Source organism: Phaseolus vulgaris, chromosome 6, assembly GCF_051622355.1.
Source record: "Phaseolus vulgaris cultivar YP4 chromosome 6, ASM5162235v1, whole genome shotgun sequence".
In the NCBI taxonomy this organism is placed as follows: Eukaryota; Viridiplantae; Streptophyta; class Magnoliopsida; order Fabales; family Fabaceae; genus Phaseolus; species Phaseolus vulgaris.
In genome coordinates this window covers 36374911-36395909 of record NC_143503.1, presented here as the reverse complement: position 1 = coordinate 36395909, position 20999 = coordinate 36374911, and the positions used below count along the sequence as shown (strand labels likewise).

Sequence of the window (20999 nt, the reverse complement as noted above, 5' to 3'; positions counted from 1 at the left end):
GTATATGGTTGACGCATTTTAAGAATATAAATTAAATTATTGACTTTTAAATCTGATTTTTTAATATTTAAAAGCACATCTTAAATATTTATGTTTGATCTAGTAAGTATTTAGGTTTTAAGTTGTGAATATAGTAAAAAAAAGTAATAATACAATTTAAAATAATAATAATAATAGTAATATTTTATGTACTATAACTCAATAAAAAATTTAAAATTATTCTAGAAATCAAAATCACATTAAAAATTAAATTTAGTGGCTAATTTAGAAACGAAATCTGTTACAAATAAAAACTTATTTTATTTTATAAATTTTGTAGTTTTAAGAAGTAGTGTAACAGCATGTCACACTTTATCCCTTGGTGCTGAACTGAAACAACTGAAACCACTGTTTGTTGCCATAGCGAGCGTGACCTTCGCATCCTCATGTTTATTTATTTGTTTCCATTCCAACATTTTCTCGTCGTCACATCTTCACACACTCATCACTCATGGCACTCACACATGCATCCATGGCTTCCATAACATCGTCGTCGTCGTCTCCAACGACAATAAAAAAACACTTCAACTTCCCAAACTCCAAATTGTGCTCCACTTTCCTCTTCTCGTTCTCCACACCTTCGCTTCCACTTCCTTCCATATCTCACGCCGTCTCCGATTCCCTCAGCAGATTCAATTCTGTGCGCTGTTCGGCCTCCGTGGAAGACTCCGAATGGGATTGGGAACGGTGGCGCCACCGCTTCCACGAGGTCGAGGAACAGGAGCGTCTCCTCCGCATTCTCAAGGTATATCGCTATTCTGCCAAGTACAAATGTTGCTGTGAATTTTCCGGTAAAAGGCTGTTTTGATTAATAAAATAAAATAAGTCTCTAAAAGGTGTAATTTGTCAAATATTAGCGCATGTTTAGAGATTAAAAGAGAAGTATCTGAAATAGTGACAAATTTCAAGGACTTATTTGAAGTTTCTTTAAATTATGACACCAGTTTAGCAAATAATGATAAATTGACAATCTATTTTGTTTTTAGAATTACATTTCAACTTCTAATACTATTATTTTAATATTTTTTATATCATTTAATTTCACACTTAATCTTTATTATATATATTTATTTATAAATTCTGTATAACTATGAATTGTTTTTGTGCTCAACGAAACAGTCTCGCATTGGTAATGCTGTGAAGTTGGAGGATTATGATGATGCGGCTACGCTTAAGGTGGCCATTGCAGCTGTAGCTAAGGATGACACTGTTGGAACGGTCATATCAAATCTAAATGTATCAATTTTCAGTCCAATTGTCTTTCTTTTTTCTGCTTTCTCTTTGCATTCCATCGGACTTTCTTTATTTTGCTTCCGAATATTTCAGAGGGCCGTAGAGGAAGAGCGGTACAGTGATGCAGCTTTCTTAAGAGATGAAGCTGGCACCGGACTTGTGAGTTCTCATTGCAAGAATATCTTTGTATTTTTTTTTATGGAAAGGAATCTGACATGCAACGCCAAAGGGTGATCCTAGAGTCTGTAATAATTGTAGCTATACTTAACTTACTATCACATAGGTTGGAAAATTGTATGCGCTATCAAGGTGATACTCTCCTTACTGTTTTATTTATAGTTCATACTCGTGATTTGATTTGAACTGTTATAGTTCAGTTAAATCTAAGAAGGTGGACCGTATACTAGATTTTTGTAGGATGGAATAATGCTTGGTATGGCACTTTGTGTTTTCTTTACCTGCCTATTAAGTGCTCTTATTTTTTAACATGTGATTTTCACCTATTGGTTATGTTTGAATTGATACAATGGTGTAGAAAAAGGTTTGAAACCTATTGTTTGGGATATTTTAAGCAATAAACTGAAATGGGAATAACCATTGTACATCTCCCCTCTACCTTACTTTTTGGTAGCCTGATATAGTGGATTTGAAAATCGCACATCCTGCTAATCTCTTTTTTCAATCATCCAAAACTCTCCAATTTTTTAGTGAATACCTATGTTCCATACTGATTGGGACTTGATGTGGGTTTCCCTACTGCTAGTTGGACTCCTTTTCGGCTTCCTGTGGGGGAGAGGAGATGGAAAGGGAAAAGTGTTGGAAAATATAGGAGAGGCTTCAGTCTCTCATTGCATTCCTTAATGGTCTGAACTACACTTCACTTTATTCCCTTCAAGACTTGGGACCTCACCAGTGATGATATACTTTGACGTCATTATGTTCTGGCTCTTGCAGGTGGGTTGGTGGGCTGGAATGTCGAAAGACACTATTGATCCACATGGTGTAATTATTCGCATAACTCCAGAGCATGGAAGATACGTGGCAACGAGTTATAGTCCTAGGTATTTTCTATTTCTTTTGGTTCTTTCATGAAAGGGCAAAAATTAATTTTGGAGAAAGAGGTGCTACCACTATAGCACTGTAATTATTGAGGAATAAATTATATGAATTTTTGAAAAGTATTCAGGAATCAGAAGAGTTCTGCTACCTTAGAATTTAGATGTGTATGTTAAATTTTAATTTTAATACGGTTGGAGATCTTACATCAAATTATATACTGATTTTAAACCTTATATTACAAATCAGTTTTGTACAATTAAGTTATGTCTAAATTCACTTTGTAAGAAGCCTTCTTGTATAACTTTGGTTTATCCCAATCAGTGAATAGTTGTTAAGTTGATTTGAATTTGACTTCAACTTCCTCTTTATGGATTTGTGCCTCTGTAGTAATGTGGGTAAATTTATAATCTATTTTGTCATTTGTTGCTGATCTTTGATCAACTTGATGACAATGGGTTTAACCTCACACTTCCTTCTTCATCACCTTTAACCACTCAAATCATATATTGGGGTATCTTTAAAGTATGTCTTTCGGTTTTTGAAACAATTGTAGGGCAAGTACTTTATATAATTGGGGGTATCTAAGTAATTTGTGGGCAACCACGACACATATACGTTACAATGAGCCCTGCCTGTTAATGACTAAAGAAGTAATTCATTTACTTTGCCTGCAAATACCCGTTAAACTATCCAAATCTAATCTGTAGCATCTTTACTTGTGAGCATCTGCGGGTGCCGTTTTCTTTTGTCATCCCTAGTCATAATGGTGACCCTTTGAACTAGGTTGAGAAAGTTATCAATGATTGAATGAAATACTTTAAAGGTAGGCAACAATCTTCTACATAATAGAGATATAATAGTTTTAAGAATTTCATGTTCCATAAGTTCATGCTCTGATTGCCTCGTGTGCTCCTTGTCCATATCTTATTGTGTTAATTTACTATGGCAAATTTTTAAAGAGGGAAATCTTAGTAAAATATTCTAACTTTGATACAATATTTAATTAGTTATGTCAATAAGTGATTATCACCAACCTCTCTTGAATGTAGTTAACCATTTGAGAGATTAATTGTTCCCAATCTAGAGATACGTTTACCAAGTATTTTTTTGGTAACCACCTCTTCTATCACCGTAGAAGTTCTATTATGTTTTTTAAGTGCATTTTTCTTTACATAATTTGAGACAGTTTAGGTGGTCATGGTGTTGACCCTTCACTGTAATTTTTCAGGCAACTTGCTACTTCTGCTTCTGGTGTCCCTCTATTTGAAATTTTTCTTATAAAGAATAAGAATGGTGAATTTAAGTCACAGGTATCTCTTCTAAACTAATCCCTTAATTTTTTAGTATTTTTGCTGGAATCATCATAGCATAAGAAATTGGCATTCGTCTCTTAATTTGAGTTCAATTACCTTATTTTATTATAAAAAACTAATTGCACTCAAAATGGATTGTTGTTGTTCATTGAACGTTTTTCTAGCTGAGTATGGATGAGTGTGCTTAAGATGATCTTCTGTAGACTGTTATACAAGTTTCTTTCAATAATTTTGCTGGTAAATTTTTTTATCATAAGCATAATGGTAGAGGAATCAGGGATTGTATGCAACAATGAAACATATTGCTTATGATCCAAAAACTTTGTTCACTTCACAGTCCGTACAATCTGAATTGTTATCATGAAATCTTTTACACAAATATTTGTATTTTCTATAAATTAATAACAGTCTAGAATAGCAACCAGTTTGTATTATTAATACTGAGTTGGATTTAGAATATTGATGGAAATGATTATCTTTTGCATTGGTTTTTAGTTGGAAAATATACCGACTTAGGATAAACAAGCATGCTACTTCATTTGGAAGTTCATATTGCTTGACTCTTAATTTTCAAATCACAAATGTCATCATCAAAATTATTTATTTTTTTCATGGAAATTAAGAGTGGGTTACACACATATGTTGGAGTTTTCTGGTGGTTAAACTTAATGGTAACAACTTAGGCCAACTTATATTTCTAGTTGTGGCCATGTTCTAGCTTGATTTGTTTGAGGATCAAAATTTGACTAAACCATGCTTCACGGTTTACAATTTTTAGAAACCTAACCAAGTGACAAGTCATCTATTTAAGCATTGCCTAAACCAATCCATGGTTTGATTTGGATTTCATTTGCAGTTTGTTGCTAACTCAATAGTACCTTTGATCTTATTCATTCTTATGATTTTCAGGCTGTGTACTTAAATCAGAGAGGAGGTTCCGATAGTACCCCAAAGAAATCCACTAAAGCATTGGATGCTGCTGATAGATTGAGTTCTGTGGAGTCACCTGAAGATAAAAGTGAGCAATTTGTTGGGACTCCTGAAGATCCGGAGGTTGTTGATGTAGAGATGAAGGTTTTGAAGCTCACAACTCCGGACAAAGTGGACAAGGATATAGTATCTAAGGTTATTGAGGAGGTAACTGAGGAAGAAGGGAATGAAGATGAAGATGCAGATGAATATTCTAACAAGGACAATGAGACAGAAACTCTGGAACTGAAAGATGTTGAGTCTGAAATTGATGATGAGAATGAATTAAATTCTAGTCTGGAAGCTTTTCAACATGCAGAACAAAATGAAATCGCAGTCAACAAAGCTGTCATTGGTGGTCTTGTTCAGAAACCTTCCAGCAGTTTGACTACTAGAGATGTGCTTCGAGTTCCTGCAAAGCTGGAGACATCTGGACAAGATTCATTTTTGTTTACCATACCAAAATTATTCAATCAACAGGTTGGTCATGGCAAAGAGAAACCTTCACCAGATAAACCAACAAAGATTCAAGGCGAACATAGTATTGTTGATAGTGATATATTTAATTTTGCCAGGTTCATTGGAAAGGGGAAAGTACCCTCAAAGGTAGGTCAGTGTTTATTATTTGGTAATTGATATGATCTTATTCTGAGTGAAATATAAACCTGTAAATTATAGTTTTTACAAAGTTTGCCGCCTTTGTTGAGTCTGTCTGAAAAGTTGCTTATGTCATCATGTTTTGCTTCAATCTTTCAGGTGCTTAAAAATGTGGAAGAATTAGTAAGATTTAATCTTAACCGGGATCGTAACCATGAACGATTGTCTGAGTCAACTATGTTCAGTCGCATTGAAATACCAACTTCTTTAGATCCTTTGAATGGTGATATTTTAGATAACTTGTTAATCTATTATTTTTTAGGTGCTGAGATAGCTTGCTCACTGTAAAATTTTAATCTGAGTGTATACTGAATATTAAATATTTTCATTTTCATCAGGTCTATACATTAGTGCACATGGCCCTTACTCAACTGAAGTAATTCAACTGAGATGTAGATATGGCTATTGGCAAGAAGATGGTGGGAAAAAGGAGTCTTTCGATCTTAAATTTTATCAGTATGTGGAAGCCTTGAAACTGACTGGGGATCCTTTTGTACCAGCTGGCCAGGTAATACTCTAAATTTATTGGATTGATTGAATAAACAATGCAAAATATGTTTTGCTTCTATCCTTTACTATTTTGTTATATTGGTTTCTTTGTAGCAATCTTAGACCCCACTTCCCTATTTTGTTTGGAAAAAGGAATCTTGTATCTGAGTCGGAGAAGAGCAGCAAGTCTTGCTGTCATTTGTTAAATTGTTTTTGAAGAAATTGCAATTTGATGTATTTTATCTTGTAAGTAGGACGATGCATTAACCTCTATCCCGCAAATTGACATGTTTAATATTGATTTGTGCAAATTCGTGAACTAAGGAATATGAAATTGTGAATTAAGAAAAACTGAATTCATGGTTTAGGGAACACTTTCACTTCTTTCCTTGTAATTTTCAGATAAAAAAGACTGTGCTAGTCTGACTCTGAACACTGAAACAACAGTGTGAAACTCCATTAATTCACACTTTATTTCCCGTGAAGTTTTAAACATGTCTTTCATATAACATGTTTGACACTTCACACTAGTAATTACAAATAAAAACTATTCAAATAAAAAGTTGCATACTTAATTTTAATATTATTAAACATTTTTCAATTGATAAGTTTATTTAGATAATTAGATACTTAAAAGTAGAATTATGAACACAAAACTTGAGTTTCATCGCACGGTCAAGATTTTTAAATTTTGATACTTTTGCATTTTCACTCAGTTGCATGGTGATTGACGACTTAGGTTAAAAATAGACAAACAGGCCACTACTATATGTTAACTAAAAAATATTGCTTTCAGTTAGTGCAAACTCTTTTTTGTGGGAAGATATTCAGTGTATTTTGTTTGGTTATGTAAGCACCAGAATCAAGCTTGTTACTAGGTTGATCGTTAAGAGAAAGTATTCAATGCATTCTTTTAGCAGCTTTTCCTCTGAAATTAACTAATCAATGTTGTATTGACCCAAGCTTTAATATAAGCTAAATCATTTCTTTGTTGCTGTTTTAATCTGCATTCACTTTTTTGAGCTACTTTTGTCAAAGTGTCATGTTCCTTTATCTTCTTAGGTAGCATTTCGAGCAAAAGTTGGAGAGAGGCATCGGCTTCCTCCCAGTGGAATGATTTCCAAAGAGCTTGGATTGGTAAGCAGTGTGTTTTCGCTCGGTGCCCCAAAAGTTGTTCCCACTGCTTTCTCTATCATTTTCCTCCTCTTTTCATTGGATTGATATTATTAGTTCAGAGTGAAAAATGATTATAATGTTTTGCTAATATTTTGACATCATTGTCATCACAGATTGCACGCTATAGAGGTCAAGGGAGGATTGCAGAGCCAGGATTTCAGAATCCTCGATGGGTTGATGGTGAACTCGTGATACTAGATGGCAAGGTTCTTGTTCAAACTTGTCTAGTTGCTTTATCCTACTATTTCAAACCCGGTTTGAAATCATCCTTACCATTGTCGTGCAAATGTATGTGATTGAAACTTGTAGTTTGTTGATTTGCAGTTCTTCCTCAAAACAGGACCTGTTGTTGGATTTCTGTATTGGGTCCCTAAACGTCCGTATATCGTATTGTGGAGTCCGCTGAGGCTTCAACAATAGGGTTGGTTTTGCTGTACTTGTACATAATGTCAATATCTAAATTCTTTCTACAGATTTTGAAGGTAAGATCTCCATGTTTAAGATTTCATAAAGTATTTTAAGAAAAATATTATATTAATCTTCTGCTCAGAAAATTAATTTATTTATTTTTCCCCTTCTCAGCAAGAAATTCTATTGTTGGCATGGTTAGTGAGTAAAATTGATCTTATATGCGATTATCTTCTTGGCTGGAGCAAAGGGAGCTTGTATATATAACAGAGTATTTGAATCTAGCCTTTCTCTGATGATTTTGATGGCGTCTCAGTCTTTGTTAGCACAATGGTTTTTGTTTTTTAGATGAACTTAATGATTGAACTTTTATTTTTTACAGTTTACAGTTATTAATTATATTTTTCGTATTTTTGAGCTTATTTATTATACTTTAATACAGTGTTATCTTATTTAATTATATCATTCTAATTTTATTTATCTCATGGCCTTTCGACCTCTTGGCATAGACAGTAGAGTTTTCTTTTCCTTTCCTTAAACTAGGGTGTCTCCATGGTAAACAAGAAGAGGGAATGAAGACCTCGTTTGCGTTACGTCTTGTCTTTGAATTATCCATTCCTTTTCTTCTGTTTTCTCTTGGTTATGAACTTGTAAACACTAGCATTTATATTAGAAGAGAAATATAATGATAGATCACCAATAATATAATGTACTTTTTGGGCACAGAATAGTCTCTCAATCTCTCATCTTCTGTGTGTTAGTGGAAACACCATTATTGCCTCATTACACTGTGTTATCTCCCCAATTAATTAAACCTCCATTGTCACCGTTTTTACTTTTAATAATAGTTCAAGATTTGGTTGACAGGTTGAAAGTATTGGTAAATTCTTAGTGTATTGGTAAATTCTAAGTTATGAGAACTATCATTGTTTACAATTCAGTGTCAATTCACCAACAAAATCCTAATATGAATGGTAAAGGGTTATTTTAAGTAAAACTATAATTATTTTTTTTAAAAATAAATACTTACTTTTTAAGGCTTTCTTTTTATCAACTAAGAGCTCCTCTATAACTCCAAACATGAGCTTTAATTCAATTTGTTTTGTCACCGTGTACCAGGTTAGCTAAATTATGTTAGTACAACTAATTCTAGCCATTCGAACCTTCATGCCTCTATAATTCCTAGTAATAGTTATCTTATTCCACCCAAACTTATACAAATTAATTTCTTTTAAAATAAAGTTCCTTAGCGAAACTTGTGTTTAAGTCTGTATTTGCTTTTAGGGGTGAGGGTGAGGGTGAGGGTGAGGGTGAGGGTGTCACCCTTCTTTACTTCTATGAGAGGGAGAAGTTGAGGATGAGAGTAAATGGAAAGTTGAAGGTATTTATGATATTTTCGTGATGGAACAGAAAAGAAAGTGAAATGACCATGATGTCCTTACTTTCTTATATAATAATATTAATAATAATTTTATAAATATATATAATATAACATAATTTAAATATCATAAATAATATTAAAATTATCTAAATAAATTAACTTAAGTAACAAAATTAATTTAAATTAATAAAATGAAAAATAATAAAATTATACTTATATTTAATTATTTCTTTGAATTTTACATTTGTTTTCTTTTATTTATAAATAAAACTTTAAATTATTTTAATTAACTAAAATATGCACAAAATTAATAATTTTTTTATATATAAGGATAAATTTGTAATCTTACAATTTACACTATTCAAAATAATTTAAAATACTCTTAAAATCATCACATCACACACGTATCTACTCTAACATACCATGATCCAAACATACTCATTTTTTTCACACTTTCTTCTCACACTCTCCCACACCCTCAACTTTTCTCTCCCCAATCCAAACAAAACCACTAGACATTAGTATAACATGAAAATCTTTTCACCTCAATCAAATCAATGATATTAAAAACAGGACATCTATTGTTTTCTAGATCATTTTGTCTTGAAATGTTTTTTCCTGTTGATTGTCACCTTCTTTACATTATTTAAATTAATTTCACTATTCACGGTTATTTATGATGATCTAATTCCTATAAAATTTTTGTTTTTTCATTATTGCATAATAAGGGTAGCTTGAGTTTCACGTCTTAATACAAACACATACCTTAAGTAATCACTGTTTTTCTTAATAAGTGGCCTTTTACTAGTTTCAATTTAACATGTATCCATAATAACGATTATATTTATACAAGTCTTTCTACTCTACTAGAAAACAACTATTACAAAACTTTAAACATTACTTATTGATCTAATATAATCTCAACTCAAAAGTAATAATTTTAAGTAAATTCATTCCCAAAATATATACACCAACACATTAATATTATAATATAATTTAGATTGCAAATATTTGTATTAAAAAAATAAAAATTATTTCAACTTTAAATTCAAAAAATAGCATGGTCAAGGTGAATCACTGCATTTGAAATATTCTCAGCTTAAAAGTTGAGTTTGTCCTTTTTAAACAATTTGATAGATTAATGGAAGAATGTGTATTTAAAGTGTCATTAATCTCGACTTTACTTTTTAGTGTAGCACTACCAGACAAAAATAACAAAAATTCATTTTAATAATTTTATTATAGAATTATTTTATAATTTAAATTAAGGAAGAAAATAATTTTAGTTTGAAAATAATATATTAAAAATATATTTAATTTAATAAAAAATATTAATTATTAATAAAATACGAGAAATAAGATATTTAGTAAAATTGAATAGATATAAGGTTTTGGTGGTGACGCCACGGGTTCAAGTGGTCAACGTCGTCTTCACACACGAATGCTGAGATATATATGTTATTATATATAACAAAAAAAGTGGCAAAGCATACTCTCTGTTTCCGCGCGTTGAGAAACCCTAGGCGCAGTGCGCACCGGCGTTTCTCCCTCTGCGCATTTTAGCGTCAGAGTTCATAGCACTCTCTTCTGCTTCCTCTTTCTGCAACTCTCACTTTCCAAAGTTTGGCGAAATTTTGAATTTATCATTGAAAGAGAGGAAGAAGACAACTATGGGAAGCACCTTTCATTCTCCGCCAGCTAAGCGTTCCGCACCCGACCCACACCCGTTTCCTTCGAAGGGACATTCCAAGCGCCCCAGGTCGTCCAGGCCTCCGCCGCCGCCGCTCGCCGTGCCGCCCGGCCACGCGGCTTTCCGCCTTCTCTGCAACGCCTCCCGAATCGGCGGGGTCATCGGCAAGTCCGGCTCCGTTATTAAAAAGCTCCAGATATCCACCGGGGCCAAGATCCGAATCGAGGACGCGTCGCCAGAGTCGCCGGACCGTATCATCCTGGTCATTGCCGACGCCGCCCTCAGCGGCAAGGTTATGCTGAGAAATGACGAGGCTGTTGAGGTTTCGAAGGCGCAAGAAGCGCTGCTGATGGTGTTCGATAGGATCCTCGATGTGGCAGCGGAGTCGGAGGGCCTCGAGGTCGGCGACATGCTAATGTCTTGCCGGCTTGTGGCGGACGCGGCGCAAGCCGGTTCCGTCATCGGCAAGGGCGGGAGAGTGGTGGAGAGGATAAAAAAGAACACTGGATGTAAAATTAGGGTTTTAACTGATGATTTGCCGCTTTGTGCCTCCTCTTCGGATGAAATCATTGAGGTATTGCTGCTTCTTGTTCTTCTTCACGTTTGCATTTGTCACCTGAACTTTTAGGTTAACACCTCTGAGGCCTTCGATTTCTACTGCTATTGTTTATTCTGTTGCTTTGTTGTTCAGCATTCATTTCAGTTTTTAGGATTAAGCGTTTCAGGAGCTGCTAGATATGGTTTGTTAGTTTATTTTAGTGGATTAGTTTTTCTGTTTTTGGTAAGAATCGGGTTTTCAGGGTGAAGTGTTTAGTGTTCGTTTAAGATTTCAGGATAAAGATTTTAGTGTTCATTCAAGTTTTTGGGATTGAGTGTTTCATCTGGAGCTGGTCGATATGAGTTGTTAGTTTATTGTAGTGGAATTAGTTTTTCTTGTTTTGTAGGTAAATAGGCTTCAAATTATTTATGGTGTAAAAAATTTCTTATGCTGAAAAAATATCTTTTGGTTGTGTATGTGACAGATAGAAGGCAGAGTGTCATCTGTAAAGAAGGCACTGGTTGCTGTCTCCCAACGTCTTCAAGATTGTTATCCTGTTGATAGAACAGTGATAACAGGAAGCAAACCTTATGAAATGGTTCAGTATGAAGCCAGAGATGCACTTCCTCGTGAGACTTTAACTGCAGTACCACATGAGACTGTAGATCGTCTTCCGCCGAGGAGCTCTGCACTGTCTACTTTATCCAGTTGCTCTAGCAGCTATGGCACCAGAGTTCACTCATTTCCAGCAGAAGTTAATAGAGTCTCCTCCCTGGAACCAAATGCACTTGAGCAGGAAGTCACCTTCAGAATACTTTGTTCAAATGATAGAGTTGGAGGAGTTATTGGGAAGGGAGGCAATATTGTTAGAGCTCTTCAGAGTGAGACCGGCGCTACAATAAGTATTGGTCCTTCAGTAGCTGGGTGTGAGGATCGAATAATTACTATTACTGCTTCCGAGGTCTGATAGTTATAATCTTTCCATTTTTACTTATTTGTGTCTTTCAGTTGTGTGGGTATCATTATCATTACTGTTTTAATCAACTTATTGATCATGGCTTCATTTTATACAGAATCCTGAGTCAAGATATTCCCCAGCACAAAAGGCTGCTGTGCTTGTTTACTCCAGATCCATTGAATCTGGTTTTGAGAAAGGGCTAGACTCTGAATTAAGTAACAGGTCACTTGTTACTGCACGGCTTGTAGTCCCATCAAGCCAAGTTGGTTGTTTGATAGGAAAAGGTGGAGTAATAATATCAGAAATGCGGAAGGTTACTGGGGCTAGCATAAGAATAGTTGGGACTGATCAGGTGCCAAAATGTGCATCAGATAACGATCAAGTTGTACAGGTTTGGAGATTAGACTTTGTTTATTTCATTTTAGGATTAAAATATGCTGAAGAAGACTTTCTATTTTTAATTTTTTTTTATGAATGTGATTCTGTGTATCTGGCATCACCAATAAATTGTTACCCCTCAAACTAAAATAAAATTCCGCATCCTTCATCGGGTATTTTGTGATGATAGTCACCTTTTTGGACAAAACTCTACAACCTTAATTATGTGATATTTAAATATTTTAAATTATATGTATCTGCTCTTTCCTCATTCATTCTGAAATATTTATCATCCTTAAGTGTTTCTCTGTAGTTTTTCCTTGCACTGTTTAGAATTGACCAGAGATCAATCTTGTTTCCCAAAGCATTTATATGTTTTCCTAAAACACCTAAGATGTGTATTTTGCCATGTTTGTTTAAGTAGTCATGATAATGATGTTTTGGTGTTTATTAGTTATACCATCTATATCCTCTTCTTCCCTCAGATATCAGGAGACTTTTCAAGTGTGCAAGATGCATTATATAATGCAACTGGTAGACTGCGAGATAATCTTTTTGCCAGCACTCAGTATAGTGCTGGAGCAAGGAGCCTTTCTACTCTACGAGTTGATAGCAGCCCCTATGGGAGACTGCAGGATGTTGTTCCTCTTGGAAGCCAACTACCTGCAGCCACTTCTCATAGTCTGAGTAGACATACTTTTGCTCATGGCATTGATCATCATGCTCTTTCTAGAAGTTTAGATCGTCCTTCTTCCCCGGGCTTATGGACTAGAAATTTAGATTGTCCTTATTCACCAGGGCCGTGGTCTAGAAATTTAGATCGTCCTTCTTCACCAGGGCCGTGGTCTAGAAATTTAGATCGTCCTTCCTCACCAGGACCGTGGTCTAGAAATTTAGACCGTCTTTCTTCACCAGGGTTATGGACACCGCCGGTATCTCTCTCTCTCTCTATGCTATGAGTTTTTCCATAATAAGTTATTATTTTTATTAACTATTTTTATTTAAATTTGATTGCAGACAATGCCTGGGATAAATTCAAGAGGAGTTAATGATTTTAACTGGGGATTGACATCTCGAAGAGGAGGCTTAGAACGTGTCAGGTTGTTGATTTACTAAACAATTTAGACTTGTTTTAATCCAAATAGCAAATCTATATATTGATCAGAAACAAACGCCAAAGTTTCTTGTTATCTCAATTTTTAAGGTTTTAGTATTATTAAGTGCTAATTATTTTAGTGTAATGTAATGCATGTGTATGGGCTTGAACTTCCCTTAACATTGAATTTGCTTAATTTTGCCGTCTTATAATATTTTCTAACAGACAATAAGTACCGAGGGTGCCTTCTTTTTTGGAACTCAAGAATATTTAGGGACATTGTGTCATGCATTATATGTGCTCTGTATGTGATGGGAACTGAAAATAATTTTCTTAAAAAGTTGAGTGTTTTTTAGGTATAATTTAATTATAACTTTCACATTGGTACAAGTTAGGACAGGTAATTTATTATCTGAATATGCAATAGAAAATACCATATCGTGCACTAGGTGTTCTGTAATAAGTCTGTATTAGAGTTAGAAACTTCCTTTCTCTATTTTACATAACTTCTGTGTTCATTCAGCGTTTGATTGATGTTCTGAGTCTGGGGACAAGACAAACCTTTATACTTGACATGTATATACCATTTGTGACACTGCTCATTTGCTCTTATTTGAAATCCTTGCTTGGGGTAAGGTTGTGGCCATCAAAAAGTGAAGGAAATAGTCAGCTGAACATATAAAATAGATGCCACAACTGTAATTTCTTATTGTTCTTTTTGTGTTCTGCAGCGGTAAATCTGCCATCGTGACTAATACGACAGTAGAAATTGTTGTTCCTGATGATACTATTGATTATGTATATGGGGAAAATGGTAGCAATTTGGCTCGTCTGAGACAGGTACATAAACTTGAATAAGCTTAAATACCTTCATTCTTTTGTTAACTTGTTCACCCCCACATGCCATGTTATCCTTATGAACTTGCATTTTGACCCAAATTTGATTTGATTTCTAAGTATATCTGTTATGGAAATGTCTGTTTCAGTCTGTCATTTTCGAAAGTCATGTAGTTCTTCTTTCATCATTATCAACTTGGTCTCTTGATATTTTTCACCAATGGACTGAGTGAAGGGTTGATGGAATGACAATTTTATAATAGATAATAAAACAGTTCATTTTTCTTACATTTTCAATAACTGATGTGATTCAATAGCTTTCTAATCCATTTGCAATTTAAATAACAGAATTCAAAATAGAGCAGTATTTTGTTTTTTATGTATTAATATTTTTATCATTAATATTGTGAATCCTTTTTCTTATTTTGCTCGGTCATATGAAGTTAATTTATTTATTTTTATTGTCCATATCAGATATCGGGTGCGAAGGTTGTTGTCCATGAACCTCGTCCTGGAACAAGAGACAGGACTATTGTCATATCTGGTTCACCTGATGAAACCAAAGCAGCACAGAGCCTTCTCCAAGCATTTATTCTTAGTGGCTCATCATGACAGGACAGGGCATGTCAAATCATGTAATATCCAGCCTTGTATGTTTTTTTCAATCTCAACAACAGTCACTATCTTTAGTTAGTGACGTTAGTGTAGTGTAGTATATAACTATTTAACATCAATCAATTAACTTGATTCTTTAGTGCATACCAAAGCAACAGTTTCATTTAAGATTTCATCTGATTATATCAGATGAATGTCTTCTTTCAACTCCTCATACAGTTTAGATCGGATATTTTAAAGAAACTCCGGATCAATATTCTCCGTTTTAAGAATAGAAAACTGAATTGATATTAATTATGATGTATTGTACTATATTGATGTGTATGGTTTTTTATGCTGATTATAAATTTAGTTAATTAGGAAAATAAATTATGATGACTCCTGGACAAAGGAAATAGGGAAATGAATCTTAGAAGCTGAACTAAGATACAGTATTTAGATATACTGACACTTTTCTTCAAGTTTAAATTTATTAAATTCTTGAACTTGTTACAAATTAACATTTTTCAACAATGCCTATTTTATACACCAGGATTGCCGAAGAATCTTCGACCTGCTAAATTAAAACTTCATAGAGATTTAATGTCAAATCATGGGCAATTCTGTAGGACTACCATAGAGTGAAGGGTGATTCAGTAATCACCATGATTGTCACGGACCAGATGGTCTGACACAAATTTGGACCAGCTTTCGTTTTGTTAACAATAACAAAAGTAGGACCAAAGTACTCATTCACAAGTTTTTCTTTTTTCTTCATTCATATGGAGAACTTTAGACTCCTTTCGTAATGCTTGCAAATGAACATGTTTCACTTGTAATGTATCTTGATATTTTTGTCGTATACAATCCCAAATATTTTTTATGTGTCTCTATTGATGATTGTCTCTAGAACAAAACCATCTAATACTACAAAATTACATTTTCTATCACATTCTAATATTGCTATGAGCAAAGGAAATTCTCCATGTACATCACCCAACGATCGTAATAACCATCAAATTTGATCCTCTTGGTTGAACAAAATTGATTTTGACATCAATATCTTAGAAGATTGTTGCTTCTAAAAAGCCCCATAAGGAGGCTATATAATACCAAATATTAATGTTATTAAAAGAAACTAGAATGAAAACGATTATGAGAAGATAACATACGTGCTTTATTAGAAATAACTTGACCATATATATAAGGATTTATTTAATTGACTTAATAATTATATAACCATATATGTCAAATTTTATTAAAATTGAATAACAATAACAAAGTGATCTAATGAATTATATTTTAAAAATATATATTACGTTGATTTTATTCTACATAAATGAAACACTATATAATTTTATATTGATATAATTTTTTTACTATGTAAAAAGAATTCTCAATCTAATAGTGAGTATTTGAAATACATTACCTAATTGAAATAATATTGAATAGTGTAACATTTAGTAGAAGTAAGAAAAGTGTAATTTGATCCTTTCCCACTTTTTATCTCTCTTCATAAACATATAGCTACTTGCATTCATACTCCTTTATAACCATTAATAGAAAAATAAAACAAAATAAATTGAACTTCTCATATAGTTAAATTCAATACATGTTAGCTTCTTTTTAGCAGTTTTTTAATTTTCTATTAGATGAGTAGCGTAAATTGCTTTTTAAGGTCAATCAAAAGCTTGATTCATTATACCTTTATAATTTATTTTATCTTCTTTTATAAATAATTGTTAAGAATTTTATCTAAATATGATTTTAAGAGTACAAAGTTTACGTGTTAGAACTAGATTTATTAGTATATTCTAGAAGAAATGGTTGTTTAAGAGAATTTATTATTTTCTTGAAACAGATATTTTATTAAAAGTTTCTTTGATACCAAAATAGTCTTAAACAAACACCCACTGATAGTGTTGATTAGAAGTTAGCCAATGGCTTTTCTTTGGATTGGAACTTGAAGTCTGAAATTTCTTTTCTGGAGATGTTAAAACACTATCATACTTTGTAAAAGATTAGTAAAAAACAAACCAATTGTTGCAGTGAAGCAATCTCACTAGAGGAAGAAAATCACAGAATTCTGCAGTGAAGTCTTGGAGTACTCCTGCTAAAGGTACTCTTATGTTTCATGCAGACCTAAACAATCTTTTAGTATATGCACCAACATCTTTTGCGAATAACTTTTATTTCTTCCATTGTTTTGGAGTTTCGTTTAGACCTAAACATTTATTCTGCTAATAGGGGCTCTGTTACTTCATGTATTTTATACAGAGAAATTCTCGTGCAAACAAAAATATTTTTGTGGTTAGAATTGTTTTGCAGATTTTCCAACGTGGGGTCAGGAGTGGTGAATCACATTTACGTACAGAAACAATTCCTTGCTTTCTATAATACTGCGTCAGTTCATTGAAAAAAATCAGTACCTAATCAGATGGCGGCGTCGCCAGAGTTCATACATGACCATATGAAACGCATCTAGTCTGACAGGAGGTGTATTCCAGTTGAAATGCTTTTGGATCTGAACAACAAAAGCAGCGAATTAAAAGAGAGAGAGATAGGAAAAATAGAAGTTATCATCTCCTGAAGAGAAATACTGAATGTTTCATTTCCTTTCTTTGATTTAGAAATATGGAAGGATGATATAACTGAAAAGTAAGTAGATGTCAAACTTCCAACTTCTTATACTACGATAAGCAACATCAGTTCTTTTACTACTATCCTACCCTCACAATTTCTCATCAAATAGCATAATATTTATAAGTTGATAAACTGAACTTTATATTCATAGTACCTTTACTAAGTTCTGATTCAATATCATGAAATGTTTCTCAGATATGCTTCTGAGAATATCTTTGAGCAGATAGACGTCAGTCTCCTTCAGTATAACAGAGAATTTCCTCCAATCCAGGACATCATTAAAAGGCAAGTCATAATAGTTTGACATGATAACTGTAGAGAGACCGACAAGGCTTCCATTAGGGAACATTATTTCAAGACAAACAAGGGAGATGGTTAACAGCATATTTTTTATTCATGGCAACTAATGGCATAGCTTATATGTGGAGTAAAACCAAAAGTTTGAGGTAAGCTAAATAACCTTTTCCATTATGAATTGCAGGAATGGCTGAAGTGAAAACTAAGAAGGTAACAGGTTAACTACCATAGAAGGGAATGTGCAGCCACAACCACTTTACATGATATGCGTTGGTAAAAGATACTTAGATTAGATGCAATACCGGGGGCTACCAACATGATTCAGTAACTCGTGAGGTGCTCTAGAGAAGGGATCTCTTCACCTTAACAATTTTTTTCTTTATTAATTTTTCCTTGAATACCTTAACAAATTTTTTCTTTGTTAATTTTAGCTTCACATTCCCGGTTAAGTGAAGCAAATGAAATCTGATAAAAGAATATATCCTCACATCTTTCAACACCAAGAGTGGGAATGGGGCTAAGTTGATTAGTAACTTAGAGTATTATTCTATGTTTCAAATGACCAAAAGTATGTTCTCGAGAGCAAAATCCGTTGGGTAGCAAGTAATACAACAGGTTACTCCCTATTGGAGTCTGGAGACTCTTTCCAAGAGCTAGAATGGTTTTCTGGATGCAAAAGATCACATCCATGTGCCTTGCAGAAGAGATATAGATAGGTTGATAAAACGTGGAGGTAACTAACAAAAAATTGAGCACAAGAAGTTGCGATTTTCAGCTGCCAGATATGGTTTACCTGGTACACACCCAAAGTGGATTGAGTCTGTGATACGACTGCTGCCGATAGGCCCATGAGGGCACAAACAAAACTTGGATTTATAAAGTCTCTCCATGAATACCAAATGTCCAGTCGCTCGAAAATCAATTCTGTTGTTCTGGATGTCTAGTTCTGTATCATTGTCCCACATAGCTGTTAGATCATCTTTCAATCTTGAATCAGAACGACCAGCCCAGAAAGCGAGCGTGTTCCTGCAATATTTCCATTAACACGAAATGAAATTTCTGTTTCTGGTGGGTGAAAGAACACAAGTTTTTGTTCAGATACTAATTATGTTGGATTGATTTAGAATAAAAGAAAATAAAATGTGAAGCTACCTATTCTTGAAATCATTCCCTCCTGGAGGGTGAAAAAATGGTAGCTGCACTTGAGGTAGGGTAACATCCTTGTGTGGAATGTAATCATCGTCGTCATAACGTGATGAACAAACCACTCTAATAGAATTTTTCATCAGATGTGGAACTCCTTTAGTAGCCTTCACTCCGATATCGTGGCAAGTCACAAAAAAATGATCAGCACCCAAGGTTCTGTTCCAGTAAGGGTACTTAAACTTTACGTACTCCACATACTTCTTTACTTCATCTATCATATCCTCGTTAGTCAACCCCTGCATAATTCATTTGTGTATTACAACTCACATCAGAAACTAGGATAGGCAACTGCCACCACGACCATATAATACTTGAATGTCATAGGCACATTATTAGGTATCTATTAGTGATTTATGAAGAATTTAAATTTCAAGCAAAAATTAACTTGTAATGAAGAAATTATTAGGTATCGGGACCATTATATCCTTATTAATCTCTATATGCTACTCAATTAAGTGTTGTTTATTATTTATCAAAATTAAAAAACTTAAATGTGTTATATAAAGATTGGTCACAACTGCGAACACAAGATAGTTTTGAACTTCTTCATAGTTCTCTTAAAATGATATAAACTTATATATGATGTAACTAAAAAGTAAAACTAAACAGGATTGTTGAATGGTTACACCATTTGAGAACCACTAAAACACCATTTTATTCATATTATCCTCTCTCCTCGATGAAAGTAAGTAATCTTAGAAGAGTTAAAAATACATGTTAGGTAATTCTCCTATATTAAAAAATAATTCAAAACTAATTCCTAAATTTTACTTAAATTCATACATTTAGGAACTGAGGTGATGAATATTCAAAATACTTCAAGATTACTTAAATAGTTTCATCACTAACTACTTACAGTGAGGCTGAAGTTTCGAATTCAAAATTAGTGGTATATTCATTTCAGAACAGATCGAATCTAATTGTGAAATTTATCTTATTAAGCTATTAACTGCAATACGGCAAGAATTTAGTTACATTATTACACAATCCGGTAAATATGGTTGAATAAAGAAATCACGCTCGAAAAACACCTGGTGAATTCATTCACAAATTGGCTTCGAATAATTGATTCAACGAATGCCAAATCGAAAAAAAAAAGGACATACTCTGCCTCGCATTTTGTGGCAAGAAATAGGAAGGAAAAAGAGGTGAGCTCGACGCGGATCGTCGGTGACGAATCGGCTCTCTCTGATGTTCTTGAAGAAGTATCCTTCGCTGGCGTATTTTCCAGTGAGTTTCCTTGGCGTGTGAAAATACGTTTCAGGATCTCCGTCGGGATACACGAACACCTTGAACTCCTCCTCCATCTGCTCGTAGTCTAAGCGGAAAGCTTCCTCCGGAAAGTGGAACACGCTGGAATCGAACAAGAACGCACGCTGCGCATAGGAATCGAAATTCGATGAAACAAAACGGTGTGAGCGTAAGATTGGATTTGGAAGGAGAGAAAAAATGAGCACACGGATTCGAAAGGAACCTTGCGGAGGGGAGAGTGTAGTTGCTTGGAGCAGACGAAGAGCAAAAGCATATAGATGACGTTGACGACAATGCACGCGGTGGTGGCGAGGTTTACGCTGCCGCAAGAGCCGCAAGAGCCGCGAGGGCCACGGGGGCGGTTCCTGACCGCCGGAAGGTTTGCGACCGAAATTGATTTTTCTCGTGAAGGTGACATTGTGGCGGGAAAACGAACGATCTTCTTCCTGTGAACAAAAGGTGCCTTATTAAATTGAGTTTTATTATAGTTTTATAATTTATTTTATGAAACTAATTTTCAAAAACAGTAAACTACTAAGAATGAGCCCAATTACACTATTTCAGATGAAATGATAATTTCTTCCATGACGTGAGAGGACAAAAGTGACATTTTAAAATATTTAAATTTTAAAAAAATATCTAAAATATATTAAAAAGTTCTTAATTACACATTCACAAATAATATATGTCGAAATAATAAAATATATATAAATAAAGTGTTAACTAATTTTAAAATGTATCTTTACAAAAGAACTTATTTAGAAAAGTTTTAAATTTATTCTAAAAT

General features: G+C 33.9%; 3 protein-coding genes across 4 annotated transcripts; 2 read left to right on the top strand and 1 right to left on the bottom strand.

Annotated features, from left to right (window-relative positions):
• Positions 1-353: 353 nt before the first annotated feature.
• Positions 354-7823, top strand: LOC137832748 (protein EXECUTER 1, chloroplastic). Of its 2 annotated transcripts, XM_090304127.1 has the most exons (13): positions 462-784; positions 1159-1275; positions 1366-1431; positions 2036-2135; positions 2227-2333; positions 3560-3641; positions 4554-5219; positions 5370-5493; positions 5609-5778; positions 6822-6896; positions 7049-7141; positions 7260-7417; positions 7518-7823. In XM_090304127.1, exons 3-12 carry the CDS (start codon positions 1412-1414, stop codon positions 7353-7355), a joined length of 1533 nt encoding a protein of 510 aa, XP_090160253.1. In that variant the 5' UTR covers positions 462-784; positions 1159-1275; positions 1366-1411; the 3' UTR covers positions 7356-7417; positions 7518-7823. The 2 variants fall into 2 exon arrangements, with proteins under 2 accessions (XP_068497174.2, XP_090160253.1); XM_068641073.2 differs by lacking the exon at positions 2036-2135 and having other exon boundaries at positions 354-784.
• Positions 7824-10137: 2314 nt separating this feature from the next.
• LOC137832746 (KH domain-containing protein HEN4) lies at positions 10138-15004 on the top strand. The gene is made up of 7 exons (XM_068641072.2): positions 10138-10988; positions 11437-11913; positions 12026-12301; positions 12774-13220; positions 13306-13388; positions 14116-14224; positions 14696-15004. Exons 1-7 carry the CDS (start codon positions 10395-10397, stop codon positions 14831-14833), a joined length of 2124 nt encoding a protein of 707 aa, XP_068497173.2. The 5' UTR covers positions 10138-10394; the 3' UTR covers positions 14834-15004.
• A 2067-nt stretch (positions 15005-17071) lies between these two features.
• LOC137832745 (putative glycosyltransferase At5g03795) lies at positions 17072-20665 on the bottom strand. The gene is made up of 6 exons (XM_068641071.2): positions 20436-20665; positions 20068-20337; positions 18908-19197; positions 18549-18781; positions 17613-17770; positions 17072-17339 (listed from the first exon to the last, which is right to left on the bottom strand). Exons 1-6 carry the CDS (start codon positions 20628-20630, stop codon positions 17238-17240), a joined length of 1248 nt encoding a protein of 415 aa, XP_068497172.1. The 5' UTR covers positions 20631-20665; the 3' UTR covers positions 17072-17237.
• Positions 20666-20999: the final 334 nt, after the last annotated feature.